The sequence below is a fragment of the Sarcophilus harrisii genome, chromosome 2 (assembly GCF_902635505.1).
Source record: "Sarcophilus harrisii chromosome 2, mSarHar1.11, whole genome shotgun sequence".
NCBI lineage: Eukaryota > Metazoa > Chordata > Mammalia > Dasyuromorphia > Dasyuridae > Sarcophilus > Sarcophilus harrisii.
Genome location: NC_045427.1, coordinates 587,226,760 through 587,243,490, shown reverse-complemented (window position 1 = coordinate 587,243,490; position 16,731 = coordinate 587,226,760). Strand labels below are relative to the sequence as shown.

General features: G+C 35.9%; 1 protein-coding gene across 2 annotated transcripts in view; it reads left to right on the top strand.

The window, feature by feature from the left end:
* The window catches only part of MYOF (myoferlin), a 155,842-nt gene that overhangs the window by 119,247 nt on the left and 19,864 nt on the right, over window positions 1-16,731 (top strand). For both annotated transcript variants that reach the window (XM_031956078.1, XM_031956077.1), the window contains 10 exons: window positions 341-486; window positions 1,399-1,572; window positions 4,583-4,691; window positions 5,036-5,113; window positions 8,319-8,500; window positions 8,619-8,777; window positions 8,876-8,974; window positions 10,572-10,733; window positions 12,841-13,006; window positions 14,552-14,628. In XM_031956078.1, coding sequence (XP_031811938.1) covers window positions 341-486; window positions 1,399-1,572; window positions 4,583-4,691; window positions 5,036-5,113; window positions 8,319-8,500; window positions 8,619-8,777; window positions 8,876-8,974; window positions 10,572-10,733; window positions 12,841-13,006; window positions 14,552-14,628 — 1,352 coding nt within the window. The remainder of the gene's footprint in view (window positions 1-340; window positions 487-1,398; window positions 1,573-4,582; window positions 4,692-5,035; window positions 5,114-8,318; window positions 8,501-8,618; window positions 8,778-8,875; window positions 8,975-10,571; window positions 10,734-12,840; window positions 13,007-14,551; window positions 14,629-16,731) is intronic.

Below are 16,731 nucleotides of genomic sequence, written 5' to 3'. Positions count from 1 at the left end.
AAGAAAACAGGCCCAGAGAGTCACAATTGCTCTGATGGTGGAGGTTTGAACTGGGTGTTTGTACAGGATGGACTGGGGCAGAGGACCACATACAGCCACGTAGAGGGGTCAGGTGGGAACTGAAGAGGCTGCAGGAATATCTCGTCAGTGCAGAAAGGGAAGCGGAATCACAGACTTGTGGAACTGCAGAGCTGGAAATGATCTAGGAGCTCCTCTCATGAAACTCTCATTTTTCAAAGACCCAAGGCTAAGTGGGGGTGGCAGAATTCTTCCTGGAGATTTATTTACCTTTCAGCCAAATTGACCTCTTTTTGCCAGTGTTTTAAAAATTCTATTTCAGGTTGGGAATATGGAATTACCATTCCTCCTGATAACAAGCCCAAGTCTTGGGTTGCTGCTGAGAAAATGTACCATACACATAGGCGGCGGCGGATGGTCCGCAAACGCAAGAAGGATGTAACACAATCAGCAGCGAGTACTGCAAGGGTAAGAGGATCAGTCAGAAATGTACTTCTCTTATATCTCACAGATGACAAGAACATTGAGATATCTATTGCTAAAGAGCTTAGCGTAGGTAGTTCTGGGAACAGGAATCCTTCACCATAACACATTTCTTGTTTAATAATTACTTCTTTCCACACTAGTGAGGATATAAGGTCTTAGACATTATTCCATGATCCTCTTACCTAAGAGGATGCAGCAGAAAGAAGATTTATATGAGAATCAGGAGACATGGGCTCTAGCCTTGTCTCTGCTAGTAGCTTGTTCCAGGTAGTCATGAACAAGTCATGTCACCCCATTGGGTTATAGTTCATCTTTTTACTTCATATGTAAAATGAGGGGACTGATGCTAGAGTAATCACTAAGGTTTTTCCAATTTTGAGATAAAAGATCTCTTTTATTTCTTCTATTGACTTCATGTAATATTTAAATTCTAATATCAACATTACAAAATACAGAGATATATAAGATTGTGCTAAAATGGACCTGTGGTTTTACTTAATTTTGACCATGCTTAAATAGGTAATAGTTTTTAAAAACCCACAGCATTGGTTTTATTCGATGATAAAATATAATTTACTTATTGTTACACCATTATTACATATGAAGTTGTTATGCTACTAATATATTTATTTTTTCTACTAATATATTTAAATAAAACACTTGAGAAAGAATTGGGATTTTTTAATAGAAAAATAAAGTGTGTGATATGTCTTGTTCTCCTAATAAGATGAGCAACTAATTATCCTTCTAGACTACTTTGCCATTTGCAAAATGGGCAAAGTGGCTGATGTGAATAATATGTTTCCTCTTGTTCTGAAAGAATGAGTGAGAATAAGAGCAATCATCTATAGAAAACTCTATAAAGAAATGAAATTATTCTTCACTCTATTTTAGGGGTTGAAAGCACTAGAAGATAAAGAAGGATGGGAATATGCCTCTTTAATTGGGTGGAAATTTCACTGGAAACAACGCAGTTCAGATACCTTTCGTCGGAGACGGTGGAGAAGAAAGATGTCTACTTCGGAAACACATGGTGCAGCTGCTATCTTTAAACTTGAAGGTGCCCTTGTAAGTATAGCAATATTTCAATAAGTCCATAGTGTCTTCTGTGTGGGGGACTACTTCATCACCAAACATAGCAACCTCTCCATACTTTCCACCTTTTAGGAAGGACAAGGATAAACTGAAGATGATCTAGAGAAGGGTGGACCAGCATTCTGAAAGGCATACTTTATGCAGAACAGCTAAAGGAAGTAGTCACGCTTAACCAAAAGAAGAGAAGGTTTCAGGGGGACATATTAGCCATCTTTAAGAATTTGAAGGACTATCCTGGGGAAGAGAGAATATTCAGTTTCTTTGGCCTCAGAGGAAAGAAATTAAAACAGCAGGTGGAAGTCACAAAGCCAAATTTGAAAGTATGAAGAATTGAATGGAAAAACATTTATTAAGCACTTACTATGTGTCTAACACTAGATGACGGGAATAAAAGGACAAGTAAGCAAAACAGTTGTTTCCCTCAAAGAGCTTACATTTTAATAGAAGAATACAATTCTTAGATTTGAAAGGGGTGGTGATAATACTCGAATGGTGGTGTGGTTTGGAAATATCTGACAAGGGTCATGATGACCTGACTTCAGACAAAATAAAGTGAGAAATTCAATAATAAAGCCCAGGGTTTCAGGGGGTGGAGTTTGAGGAGGAGAAGGAAGAAGAAAAAGAGGAAGAGGAAGAAAATGAGGAGGAGGAGGAAGAAAAGGATGAGGAGGAAGATACCCAAAGGGCAAGCAGCACTATTTGGAAATAGGCAGGAAGAGAAATTTCGATTTTATATGTGAAGCTGTACATTATACCACCAGAACTTAATATAGGTTCATAGTTTTTCTCTTTAAAGTCCAAAGAAGTTGATCATATGTGTTCACTTTTAAAAAATAATTCTAATATTATATATTTTTATTTTTTAAAATTTAATAATAATAATAGCTTTTAATTTTTAAAAAATATATGCAAAGACAGTTTCAACATTCACTCTTGCAAAACCTTGTGTTCTGAATTTTTCTTCCTCCCTCCCTTCCCCTGGGCAGCAAGTAGATAAAATATTAAACATATTCAATTCTTCTAAATATATTCCACATTTATCATGCTACACAATAAAAAATCAAATCAAAAGGGGAAAAAAAATGAGAAAGAAAAAAAAAGCACGCAAACAAACAGCAAAAAAAGTGAAAATACTGTTATGATCAACATTCAATCTCCAGTCTTCTATCTGGATGTAGATGGCTACACATATTCACTTTTGTCCTTTCCCCTGTTTCTCCTTCTTCCCCACCCTTTTATAGCAAACAATTGCTCATAATATAATAAAAGTTAGCTTATCTTTATTTGGAGATAAAACCTATTATAAAAGTTCAAACAAGATTTTGAAAGAACAGGATACTTTAAAGGGTAAGCAGGCAGTGATGAAGCAGGGAAGAGGAAGAGGAAGTAATAAATGAGATGAAATGAAGTACATTCGGCCTAATAGCAGCCTTTCTTTAGATGGATAATTCCTTGAGTGACTCAGTGAGCCAGTCCAGGGCCTTCACTTGCAATTGACTGTCCCTTTGCTGCCCCATTGTATGCCTCTTCTCCATACTGCTCATCCTCCTCTTCTCCCAGGACTAAAAACTATCTCAGTTTCTCCCATTTCATCCAATTCCTGCTTTTCATGATCCTTCAATCCTTCCTTCTATTTAAGGAAAAATTCCATTTCCCAGTGTTTCTTGATGCTGAACAAGACTCCACAAGGGAAAAAACTCCCTAAAATTGAAGTTATCCAAAAAAAATAAAGGGCTACTTCAACTGACCAGATGACCTCCTATTGGAATTTTTTAAGGATTAAATTTTTGCCTCAAAAGCAAATTTGAATCAAATACTGCAAATTCACTGGTAACCATTTTAGCAGATTTCTATCTTACTCCAAATCTTGTTGCTAATAGAATTATGACTTCTCTTTTTCAACTTCGAGTCTTCTTTAGAATCCATTTAACTAGAAACATGAATAGTTTCTAAAACAAATAAATATATAGTGATTTCCTTGCATCTTTTTATCCTTCTTCATAAGAAGAACCTATTCAAAGATTTAAAATTTCAGTTAAATCTATTTCCAACCTTGCCAACACATACTTCCTCTCAGAACTGAGTACCACAACTTAGTTTCTTGATGCTCACTCAAACAGGGGGTGACTTCCACTCAAGAAAGAGCTCTATCTCCGAAGTTCTATTTAACTGTGTGACAGAGAAGATAAGGATCATTTTTTGATAACTTAAGAGCCTTTAGTAGCTTTCTTGATTTTCACTGCAAGAAAATGGCAGTACTTGTTACATATAGTGGTAGCATGATGGAGCACTCTTCCTAATTTTTTTTTTTAATGAAAACTTGCATTTATATATTACTTTGGGTTTTTAAGATGTCTTTGATTTAATTATTATATATCATCTTCAATTATAAATATATTTCCACTTCCCTAATCCCCTCCCCCCAAAAAATACTTCTTGTAACAAAAAAGGGAAAAAAGAACAAAGCAAATCAAAGCATAATTGATACTCTAATCTCATTTTGCAAATAAAAAAGGTAGAGACATTCTTCTCATCTCTTCTCCAGGGATATGTTTTTGGCTATTATAATTACACATCATAGTTTACTTTTCTTACTGGCATTCGTTCTTTTTACATTGTTGTAGTTACTGTGTATATTGTTTACATTGTTCTATTTGCCTCATTGTATATCAGTTCACATAAGTCTTCACATGCTTTTCCAGTATTCATTTTATTTGTTGTTTCTTACAGTATACTAATAGTCCATTATATTATCATGTAGTTAAATTTATTTTATTTAGCTATTCTCCAATCAATGGAAGTCCCTTTCTTTTAAAAAAAAGTATTCACCAAAATCCAGTTTTCCAAGCAAAGATTTTTTCATTATTTTTCATGATTTCATGATTTTAATATTTCATTATTACCATTTTCTCATTTTCATTATTTTCCATTATTATTTCATTATTTAACGTGTGATTGATTTACTTTTTGCATTTTATCCCAGGGAGCAGATACTACTGAAGATGGAGATGAGAAAAGCATGGAAAAACACAAATATAGTGCAACAACTGTATTTGGTGCAAACACTCCAATTGTTTCCTGTGATTTTGACAGTGAGTTTCTACCATTTAGTTTTAGACTCTTTATCTTTAGTTATCATTAAAGAATGCTATTAAAATAATCTAAGTAGGATAGTCTCAGTGTTCCAATTTGACTTTTAGTTTAATCCCACAAAGAAGTACCTTTGGTTTTAAATAAACTTTAACTGGATTTTAAAAGTTAAGTGAATGCAGTGTTTTAAAATAGGTATAGTTCTTTTTAAATTGTGAATCTGTCTGTTCTAGCATGTGTATGTATGGATGAGTATGTGCGCATACACACACACACACACACACAAGGGAAGTTTACTATGTTATATTTCTTGTAAATTAATTTTGGTTCTTTTTTTTTTTTAAAGGAGTACACAATTATCACCTTCGCTGCTATATATATCAGGCCAGAAATCTTTTGGCTTTGGATAAAGACAGTTTTTCAGGTAAGGAAAAAAGTTAACCAAAATCATGAAATTCTATAATAAGCCAACTGTTATATTTTATGTTAAGATGTTTCTTATTCCCCTATTTGGTCATTTCTTAAAATTAAAAAAAAAAAAAATCTTGTGCTACTGGTTCTGTGACCAAAGACATGTGGTGGTAAAGTGCCATCTGGTGGTACTTCAGAGAACTAGAGATCCAGGCATCTTCCCACAAATAAAAATGAGACCATCCATGAAACATAATATTTTCACCTTTTTGTTATTATTGTTTGTTTGTTTTTCTTTCTCATGATTTTTTCCTTTTGGATCTGATTTTTCTTGCACAACATGACAAGTATGGAAATATGTTTAAAGAATTGCACGCATTTAACCTATTATCAGATTGCTTGCTGTCTTAGAGAGGGAAAGACAAAAATTTGGAACACAAAGATTTACAAAAATGAATGGTGAAAATTATCTTTACATGTATTTGGAAAAATAAAATATCTCAAAAAATTAAAATAGAAAAAAATGAAAAGAATGAGAACATCCGAAGATGGAGAACCTTTAACCAGCTCTTTCTTATATCTTCTTGCCCTTCTCTGATATTTACAGAAGGCAAGTGAAGCATTTTAAATAAATGAGCACATTTCCAGACAGTTTAATTCCAATAACACTTTATTTGGGGTTTGAATTCCTCCTGCCTGATTCTGTGTGTGTGTATGTCTGTATTTGAACCTACTCTAGATCAGGGTTTCTTAAATTTTTTCTACTCCTGACCCTTTTTTTCCCTGACAAATTTTTATATGACTCTAGGTACATAAGTATATAAAATATATGTATAAATCAAACATTTACTAATAATGAATTATAAAGAAATTTATTTAAAACAATTCTTTGGGGGCAGCTACTTGGTACAGTGGATAGAGCATCAGCCTTGAAATCAGGAGGACCTGAGTTCAAGTCTGTTCTTGGATACTTAACACTTCCTAGCTGTGTAATCCTGGGCAAGTTACTTAACCCCAATTGCCTCAGCAAAAAAAAAAAAAAATTATAAAAAAAATTGGGGGTATACATATAATTTTACCATTTATTAAAGACAAAAGCAAATTTTCATGATAAAGAGATGGGGTACTCGTTTATTTTTAAATAAAGAATTAAATATTAATGGAATATTTGATAATTTAATTATTGCTGAATTTTTCATAACCCCCACCTTTACTTTCTCCCCCCACATGGGGTCACAACCCACAGTTTTAAGAAGCTTTGCTCTCGAACAGATACTAAAAACCATTTCTATATGTTCCCACCAGGGGGTGCCCCATCACTGAAAATCAGAGGTAGAAATATGGAAACTACCCTACACACTAAAGGTGTTCAGGAAAAAAAAAAACAATAAAAAACATATTTGTTTCTGTTTTGTTCCCATACTAAGGATTACAGTGATTTTCTCCAGTTTGAGAAATTAGGACTATGGATTTGGAGCTGGAAGGAACTCTAGAGGTCATCTAATTCAAGACACAGATACTGAGACTAGAGAATTTTTAAGTGACATTTTCAAAGTCATGTCAGTACGAAGTAGAAGGACCAAGATTTGAACTCCGGTCTGCTGATTCTGAGTCCAGAGCTTTTTCTGCCTCACCGTGCTAAAAGATGAAAGAAAGCTTTTTATTTATGTGATCAATATGCTTTCTCCTTGAGTTACTACTGTTAAAAGAGATGCAGTCTAGCATTATGGAAAGGACATTGGACTTGGAGTCAAAGAACCAGGAGCAGAGCTTGGCTCTGCCACTTACTATTGGCTTGACTTTAAGCAAGTTCTGAGTCTCTGGTTTATATTTAAGATGCTTTCAACTTTAAAACATTAATCTTAATAATAATTATGCAACATTGACTTTTGAGAATAGGTATACTTTAAGGAATGTGTTTTTTGGTTGTATACACAGCATGCACAACATTTTTTTAATTTTTAAAAATTTTAATTTAAAATTTTACAAATTTAAAATTTAATATTTTTAAAAATTTTGCTCAACAGGCAGAGTAGGAGGAGGAACAATTAGGTTAAAAATGCTTGTTACAACTGTGCATACCCTTTGATCCAGCAGTGTTACTACTGGGATTATATCCCAAAGAGATTATAAAGAAGGGAAAGGGACCTGTATGTGCACGAATGTTTGTGGCAGCCCTTTTTGTAGTGGCTAGAAACTGGAAACTGAATGGATGTCCATCAGTTGGAGAACGGCTGAATAAATTGTGGTATATGAAAATTATGGAATATTACTGTTCTGTAAGAAATGACCAACAGGATGATTTCAGAAAGGCCTGGAGAGACTTACACGAACTGATGCTGAGTGAAATGAGCAGGACCAGGAGATCATTATATACTTCAACAACAATACTAGATGATGACCAGTTCTGATGGATCAGGCCATCCTCAGCAACGAGATCAACCAAATCATTTCTAATGGAGCAGTAATGAACTGAACTAGCTATACCCAGAAAAAGAACTCTGGGAGATGACTAAACCATTACATTAAATTCCCAATCCCTATATTTATGCACACATGCATTTTTGATTTCCTTCACAAGCTAATTGTACAATAATTCAGAGTCTGATTCTTTTTGTACAGCAAAATAATGTTTTGGTCATGTATACTTATTGTGTATCTAAGTTATATTTTAATATATTTAACATCTACTGGACATCCTGCCATCTAGGGGAGGGGGTGGGGGGGGTAAGAGGTGAAAAATTGGAACAAGAGGTTTGGCAATTGTTAATGCTGTAAAGTTACCCGTGTATATATCCTGTAAATAAAAGGCTATTAAATAAAAAAAAATAAATAAAAAATAAAAAAAAAAGACTTTTGATAAAAATGCTAAAAAAAAAAAAAGACTTTTGATAAAAATGCTAAAAAAAAAAATAAAAATGCTTGTTACTTGATAATAAAAGAAGAAATGATGGCACAGGAAAAAATAAATTTGATTAACTCAACCCAAGTGTTCTTGGCTCAAAAGGTAGTTTGCTCTGTATGTTTGCTCTGTTACATTCAAAGGTCCACGTATTAAAAAGACAAAACTCCATACCAATCAATAGCCATCTTAGAAAGTATACAATTTCTCCAATCAGTCTATCATCTATGTTACTTTTTAGGTAGTAGGAAAGTATAGAAAGGCGTACTTTGGGCATCTAAGTCTTTGGTTCATTTATCCTGTTTATTTATTTTAGATCCTTATGCTCATGTTTCATTCCTCCATCGAAGCAAAACAACTGAAATCATACATTCAACACTGAATCCAACATGGGACCAAACTATTATATTTGATGAAGTTGAAATCTTTGGAGATCCACAAGCAATAGTACAAAACCCACCCAAAGTTGTCATTGAACTCTTTGATAATGACCAAGTGGTAGGTCAACTGGAATTTCCCTGAGGATTGGGAGTAGGGGATGGGAATGGACATCTGAAATGTTTTTATGTATTGTGTAATTTATGTACATATGTAATCTGGGGATTTTTTTTCCCAGGGCAAAGATGAATTTTTAGGCCGAAGTTTTTGCTCCCCTGTGGTCAAGCTTAATCCAGGAGTAGACATCACCCCTAAGCTTCTTTGGCACCCAGTTAAAAATGGAGACAAAGCCTGTGGGGATGTACTTGTAACTGCTGAGCTTATTCTCAGAGATAAGGTAATTTATCAGTTTCCTGTTCACTCCTCTCATGTCCCCTGAAATCCTTTATTTGAATTGAAGGAATATAATTATTGTTACCATGTTTACTTTATCAGGATGGCTCCAACCTTCCAATTCTCCCATCCCAGAGAGCCCCAAACCTCTACATGGTTCCTCAAGGAATTAGGCCTGTGGTTCAACTCACTGCTATTGAGGTACTTCTCTCTTCTCACTGAGTTGGGTTGATCAAAAGAATATGTTTACTTAGGATGGGAGATGACGGTTCTCCTGAGAAGCAGGGAGAGGGACTAGATCTGCTATTTCTTTGGTACAAGGAACAACCTGTAAGGAAATTTCTTACACTTATGCAGGTTGACACCTGCTCTTTTAGAAAGTTGTCTAGAATACTGAGAATATTAAATGACTTGAGCAGGGTCACATAGCAAATAAATGTTAGAGGAAGTCTAACAGGTCTGTCTGTGTCCCCCAAACCTTAAATTCTAAATTTCACATGTCTGAAAAAGAGCTGGGTCAGTCCATGTCAAGAGTAAGTACTAACAGAAGGTCTAGAGGGAGCCTTCAGCACAGTGGGCAGCTTCTGTGCAGAGAAGCCATGGAAAGTGTAACGAGCTGAGAATTGAGAAACCTTAGTTGGAAGTCCAGCTCTGCCCAACTGGGTGATGTTGAGCAAGTTGGTTGACTTTTCTCTGGCTCTGGCTTCTTCTTCTGTAAAGTGAAAGGGTTGAATTAAATGACCCCTAAGGTTTCAGGACTAAATGTATGGATTTCTGACTTACGGAAAAACATTGACAAAATACATACAAAATGAGAAGGCATTGAGAAGTTGCAATTTGTACAGGAGAGAGATGGGGAAAGAAGAGGTAAGGGGACTCTTATCAACATAAATTAAGTATTCATCAATACACTGGAGAAAAGAGTGTTCCATTACCCACCAGCCTTGTACAGAATGCAATATGGTTAGGGAATGAGCAGTTGTCTGGTTATTGTATGTGATCTGGGAGTGGGATCTACTAGGGGACTGAGTAGCTAGGTCTGCCCAGAAATTTTCTCAGACACAGATTGTGCTGAACAGTCCAAAATGATGGTGGGGAAATAGGAAAAGGGGAGAAATGCTCATATCAGCACATCTGGGTGATGGAGGCAGAGAGAGGAAAAATAGAAGGACTGGGAAGAAAATTTGTAGGAGTATCACAATGGCAATGCTACATTGTAGGCCATGGAAGCCGTCATGTCCTGGCATGTTTGCCTTACCTCACGTAATCCTTGGATGTTTCCTTCTGACATACTTCCCAGGGGCTAATTAGCCCCTGCCCTGATCCAAGTAACTCTGACTCTACCATTCCAGAACTCTTCTCAAAGACCAACTCATTTTAACTCAAGGGATCAAAGAATTTAGAATTAGGAAGCCCTTAGAAAAATTAGCCCAATTGATTGCCTCAAGAGGAAATTGAAATCCAGAGAAGGGAAGTGACATACAGCTGGTTGGTGTCAAAGCCTGAACTAGACCCCTATGCCTGAGGCTGCCTGAAGTTCAAGAGAAATGTCCTTCTTTAAACAACAAACACCGGATTTGGGGGTGGGCTCTTTCCTTGTACATATCCTCTGTGCTATTATTTCTTCAAATATTTTCATAGGCATTCTAAAAATATCTAAGCAGGAATAAGGCCTAAAGAATTCCCCATTTATAAATAAGCCATTCTTGGAATACTTTTTCCTTTTGAATATCACACTTGGTATGCTGACTTTCCTTCATTCCCTTAACAATTTTCCTTTTTTTTTTCTTTATTGTAGATTCTAGCTTGGGGCTTAAGAAACATGAAAAATTACCAGATGGCATCTGTGACTTCGCCAAGTCTTATTGTGGAGTGTGGAGGGGAAAGGGTAGAATCAGCAGTGATCAGAAACCTTAAGAAGACGCCGAACTTTCCAAGTTCTGTTCTCTTCATGAAAGTGGTGCTGTATCAACCCTCCCTCAGCTCCTTGAAATGAGATGTTTAAAGTGTTAATAGTAAAATTATATTCAATATGGAAGCATATATATGCTGAATATGGAAAAGATGTGAGGTAGTAGGGCAGAGAAGCTTAGAAATACATATATCCAATGTATGATCCCAAGCAAGTTTAGAACCTCTTGTTATCTGGGAAGTGCTCTAAGTCTACAAGTTGAGGGGAAAGTTGCCCAGTCTGTATTGAAAGAGGGAGTTTTTCCCTAAGAACCCCCATACTGACGAAATCACAAACCTAGTTTGAAATAAATGAGGAAAGATCTATGGTTTTATCGGCTTTGGGAAGCCTGATGTACTTCAGGACTCATATTACACAGGAACTCCCTCCACCAGCACAGATCACAACCTATCTGTAGCTTAGATAAGACCCAGGAAGTTACCTGAGTCATATAAATGATAAATGACTTGCCCAGCATAACATAGACAGAAGTTGTCAAAGACTGGATTTAATCCCAAATCTTTTTGACTCTAAGCCCAGAACTCTGTCTACTAATGTCTGGCTGCCTCACATATATTAAATATAATGTATATTACATATGTAAATATGTGGATTTAATTATGTGAATATACACCCATCCACGCACACATGTGTACATAGACACACACACACAAACACACACAGACACCTCTGGCATTAAATAGCAAATAGAAAATCTAGGAATCTTACTGTTGAGCAATGTCTTTTTAATCTTAGGTTGACGGCGGGAAATTTCTTAGGTATAATAAAAATAACAATAATATAATAGCAAACACACATTTTGCATATTGAATGTCATATAGTATTTTTAAAAATATATGTGTGATACACAATATATATTTAATTCAGGAAATATTTAAATACCTACTATATACAAAGTATAAGGCGGGGGAGAGATGTATGGATCATTAGGCTGTCCTCATGGAGCTCATTGTTGAGTAGAAATACCTGTTATTATACTCATGTTGCTCTTCTCAATTTTCAAAGCATTATATCCATCATTTCACTGGAGATTCACAATAAGCCTAGTAGATAGGCAGGACAGAAATTATGATTTTCATGTTATGGATGAGAAACCAAAGTTAAGAGATATTAAGGAATTTGTCCATAACGTAGTTAGTAAGTGGCAAAGCCAAGACATAAACTAAACAGATGCTTGTTTTTGTTTTTATTCCAATTCACATTGCTTTTATCTACAATAAGAACAGATTAAAATAGAATCCTTTTAGTCATTGCCACTGGAAAAATTAATATCCTCTTTATCTAAAAGATATTCTCTCCAGTTGAAGAGCAGGTTATAGGAAGTGTTGAGTGAATTAATGCTAATAGTAATTGGACCTTGAAAGAATGATAAAGCTTTGATAAGTCCTTCCTTCCAACTAGGTCCTGGTACTCTGCTTCTAGGATGCCCTAGGGCAGCTGCCCTACTTTTCCCATGGGAATTACATCAAGATCTTAAAAAAGGATATAGATTAGATCAAGTGTGCGTCCTTGATGACTGTTTAGGTCTCAATAATCAGTTGTAGTCCTAGTCTCAGCCTGAAATTCCTCTTTAAGTACAGTTATGAATGTGATTATTATGGTATCTATGTACTCTTATCCCCTTTGAAAGTAATTTCTCAATAGGGCATGTAAATGTTCCTGTCTGAAGTAATGGACTTTCTTTAGCTACCTACATATCTTATAGGGGAGAAACCAAAATCGAAGTCAAAGTGATAACTAGTATGGGGTATGTGGGGTTACGTTCCAAGGTGCAAATTAGAGGGCAATAATAGCCCTTGCGTACTTTCAGCACCATAGAAACTACTGAAGTTAGCAGTTAGTCAAATAGGAAGCTAGCAGGGAGCACTTTCCTCCCAATCCAACCCTTTCCACTTCAGCAGATAGATAGTTCTTGCTGTGTCTCAAGACTTTCACCAATGGGGCTTATGTTCCATTGTTTCTGTGGCTTCTTCAACTGAATTCATGAATGTTGCTTTGAGGTTTTTGGTGAAGTTGTCCCAAGGCATGGAAAATGTTAATTATCCCTCCGGTTAGATCAAATTAAAGCAAAGTAATAAAACTGTTGATTTCACAGCTCTTGCCCAAAGAAGAATTGTACACTCCGCCGCTGGTCATTAAAGTGATAGACCATCGACAATTTGGGCGGAAGCCCATCGTGGGCCAGTGTACCATCGACCTTCTGGAACAGTTTCGTTGTGACCCTTATGCATTTAAGGAAGATGTTGCACCCCAACTAAAAGGTAAATGCCAACAGAAGTTGGGGTTCACGCCAAGGCTCTCTTCCAGGAACCTCAGAGGTTTCACATGCTTTCCCCTCTTTGTTGACCAAAACTCCTGACTTCCTTTTGGGGAAGGAAAAATCCTTGCTCTCCCCTCTCATGGATGGGGAAGCATGTAGAAGCTAATTGATCTGTACATAATCACACAGCTTGTCAGTAGCAGGAGGTCAGGGGTCTTCTTCTAGGCAACTCAGTCTCTAATTGCTTCCGCTCTTTTCTAAAGAAAGGGGAATTGCAAACTGATGGAGAGAATATTTACAGCAATAGGATTGTGACACCATTGAAGGGACAACACATAGGGTTTTGTGCCTTGGAGAAACCTGATTTCTGTACCTTGAGGCTCCTTGTTCTGTAGCAGGGAGTAAGATATAGTAGAAAGAAGATTATACTTGGAATTAGGAAAGATCTTGGTTCAGAGACTTTCTTTGACACTTATTAACTGTGGTACTGTGGGCAAGCACCTTTGAATATTTAAGAAGCTAGATGGGGCCACAGTGCACAGAGCACTGGGCCTAGAATCAGGAATATCCGAGTTCAAATCCATCTTCTGACACTCACCAGCAAGTGTGACACTGGGCAAGTCACTTACCTTCTGACTGCCTCAGTTTCTTCAATCATGAAATAATAATAGCTATCTCCCAGGGTTGTTGTGAAGATAAAATGAGACATTATAAAGTATTTTACAAACTCTAAAGCAGTAGTCTAAAAATTAAGTCTCAGTTTACTCGATTGTCATGTAGGAATAGTAAACCCTTCAGTATTTATCTTAAATGATTGTAAGGTTCAAATAAGGTATGGACTATAATAGCTCTATAAATATCAGTTATTCCTAATAATTCCATGACAAGCATTTATTAAGAGCTTACTATGTGCCAGCTGCTAAGACTACAAAGACAAAAACAAAAATATTCCTGGCCTCAAGGAGCTTATGATTATGATGATGTAATGAAGCATCTCCTATTTATAGAAACAAATCAAGAAGATGGCACCACAATTAATTTATTTCCCAAGCAAAATTTTCATAATAAAGCATCCTTTCTCTCTGGGAAATATTTTATGAATTTTTGTCATTAAGAGCTAAAACTATTTTTGACTTGTTTCTAATGCCATTATGCCATGGCTATAATTAATACATCTTATGGCCCTTCTTATGACCAAAAAGGTCTGAGAGAGTAGTGTGCAAAAGTGAAGAAGCAAATGAATAGGAGATAAGCCTCTGGGGATCCCAGTGAGTTGGGGAAATGGAGATCTGAATGTACTTGTTCAAATTTGACAGTAGCCTGGTGTTAAAAAGCTCATGCCTAAACACATATTTATTACAGTACTGCAGACATCCTGTCCTTGCTGCCAGATTCCCTTTTCTCTTGAGAGCACCCCATCCTTCCAGTCTCCACAGGACGGTGACTTCCCAGCCATCCTTCCCTTTCCTCTCCCTCTCTGTCCACCATACTTCTTGGTCTGCAGACGGCTATTGACCCCATCTCTACATTGTGCATTGCTTTTTAGCTTCCATTTTGTCTGCCCCGCCTCAACGGGATGTGATTATTGAAGTAGAAGACACAAACCCTTTGCTCTCAGCTAAGGTAAGCATCTACATTAGTCATCCTGTTCTTTGGTTTTGCCTGACTGTGGGAAAAGCCACTTGATCACATTTGTGAAAAATGGAAGCAGTTTTTGGACATCATATAAAAAAAGTTTTAATGAATATAAGAGCAAAAAATTTAAAAAGCAAAAAGAGCAAAGAAATAAAAATTAAAAGTTATAGTGAACACAAAAGAGCAAAAAATTTCCAACCAGATGTATTATGAGCACTGGATAACAATCTTATAGTCAGCCTCAAAAAGTCTTTTTTTTTGAGCTTTTGGATGACCTCTTCTTGGAGACATTTGTTAAATTGATTTTGAATGTTAGAGAAGGGATTCATGAATCAAGCAGAGAGCCAAATGAGAAAAATTTTTTTATTCCTTTCAGAAATTATTACAGGGGTTGGTAAATTCTACTGAGGCAAGCTAAGAATTGGTTTTACATTTTTAAACATAGTTTTATTGCATTTTAAAATGTAAAATCCATCCTTAGCTTAATGTCCATACAAAACCGGAGGAAAGAATTTGACCCTAAGACTGTAGTTTGCCAATCCCTAGTCTATAAGATAATTTGTTACATTAAAAAAAAAAAATGGAACAAGAAAAAACTATACTGATAATTGTGCTTAATGCAAAATTGTTTTGTATCTGTGAAACAGACATGTTGCCTTTGGGGAGAGGAACAAGTCAATCAGAGTTAATTGAGTTTCCCAGGGTTACATTGCTAGTAAGTTTCAAATATCTGAGTCAGATTTGAATTCAGGTCCTCTTAATTCCTTGTATTCTATCTATCTAATTGTCCCATGCCACGTCACTGCCCTGTTGCGTTTTTTTAAAATTACCATATTGAGAATTAAAACTTACTATATTTGGTGAGGGGCAGCCAAGTGGCTCAGTGTATAGTGCCAGGCCTGAAGTCAGGAAGACTCATCTCTTTGAGTTCAAATCCAGCTTCAGATGCTCACTAGTTGGCTGACTCTGGCAAGTCACTTAACCCTGTTTTCCTCAGTTTCCTCATCTGTAAAATAATCTGGAAAAATAAATGGCCAACTACTCCAGTATCTTTGCCAAAAAAACTCCCTGACCCCAAATGGGGTCATGAAGAGTTGAACACAGCTGAAAGGACTGAATAATAATAACAACAATAAAGTTATTTGGGACTATAAAATTCATCAGGATTTTACAGTGAAACAATGTGGGAAAAAATGTTAAAACAAGGCTATAGTTTGTTATTCTCTTGGCCTTCCCAAAATCATTTCTACTAATTCTAAAAGATTAAAAAGAAAAAGGAAAAACTCATATTATGTTTCTCCTGGAAAATACGAGGCCAAAAAAATTGTCTTTGCTATGTAGAAATGTTCTGAAGAGGAAAGATTTCATCTATAATGAATACAAATAGCATATTGTATCTTAATATATGGATCAGTACAAAAAAGTTCACATTTCAAAAAGTATTAAAAATGTACATTTGAGAACATATTAGAACATTCTAAAAATGCATAAAGAGTACACACACACACACACACACACACACACATTTTCCTATCTAAAGTATTTTAGTAGCCTTACCAGAATAGGCTTGATCTTTTACTACACTTATTTTATCCCCAATTAAATGTTCTACATAGCCACCAAAGAAAAGGGCAGGTCAATCACCTTTTAGGACAATAGCCGGACTCTCAGAATATACACTATCCCTAAATTATGCCTGGAAAGTGGGAGTTGTGGGGGAACAGTCATACAGTCTTATTATTCTTAGTATAGGGCCTTTTATCCTAGGATTTTATCCCAGCAGTGCAAAAGGTTATTTTTAGAGCTGTGTGTGATTTACCTCAGTTTTGACTACTTCATAGTTATCAAATACTCTCATGCCAGAGCTAGAGGGGGCTCAAAGGAAGTATAAGGCACATCCCAATCAATGTTTCCTCTAATTTTTTTTTTTTTTTTTTGGAGTGTAAATAGGTTGACCAGGCTAGTGTTGTTCCCAACAAGCTATATAAATTGAATATGTATCAGTGTCCTGACAAACATTTGTTGAACATCCACTATGTGACTAATCCTGGAGAATGAACAGAATTATATAGTGTTATAAATTTGGGAGGG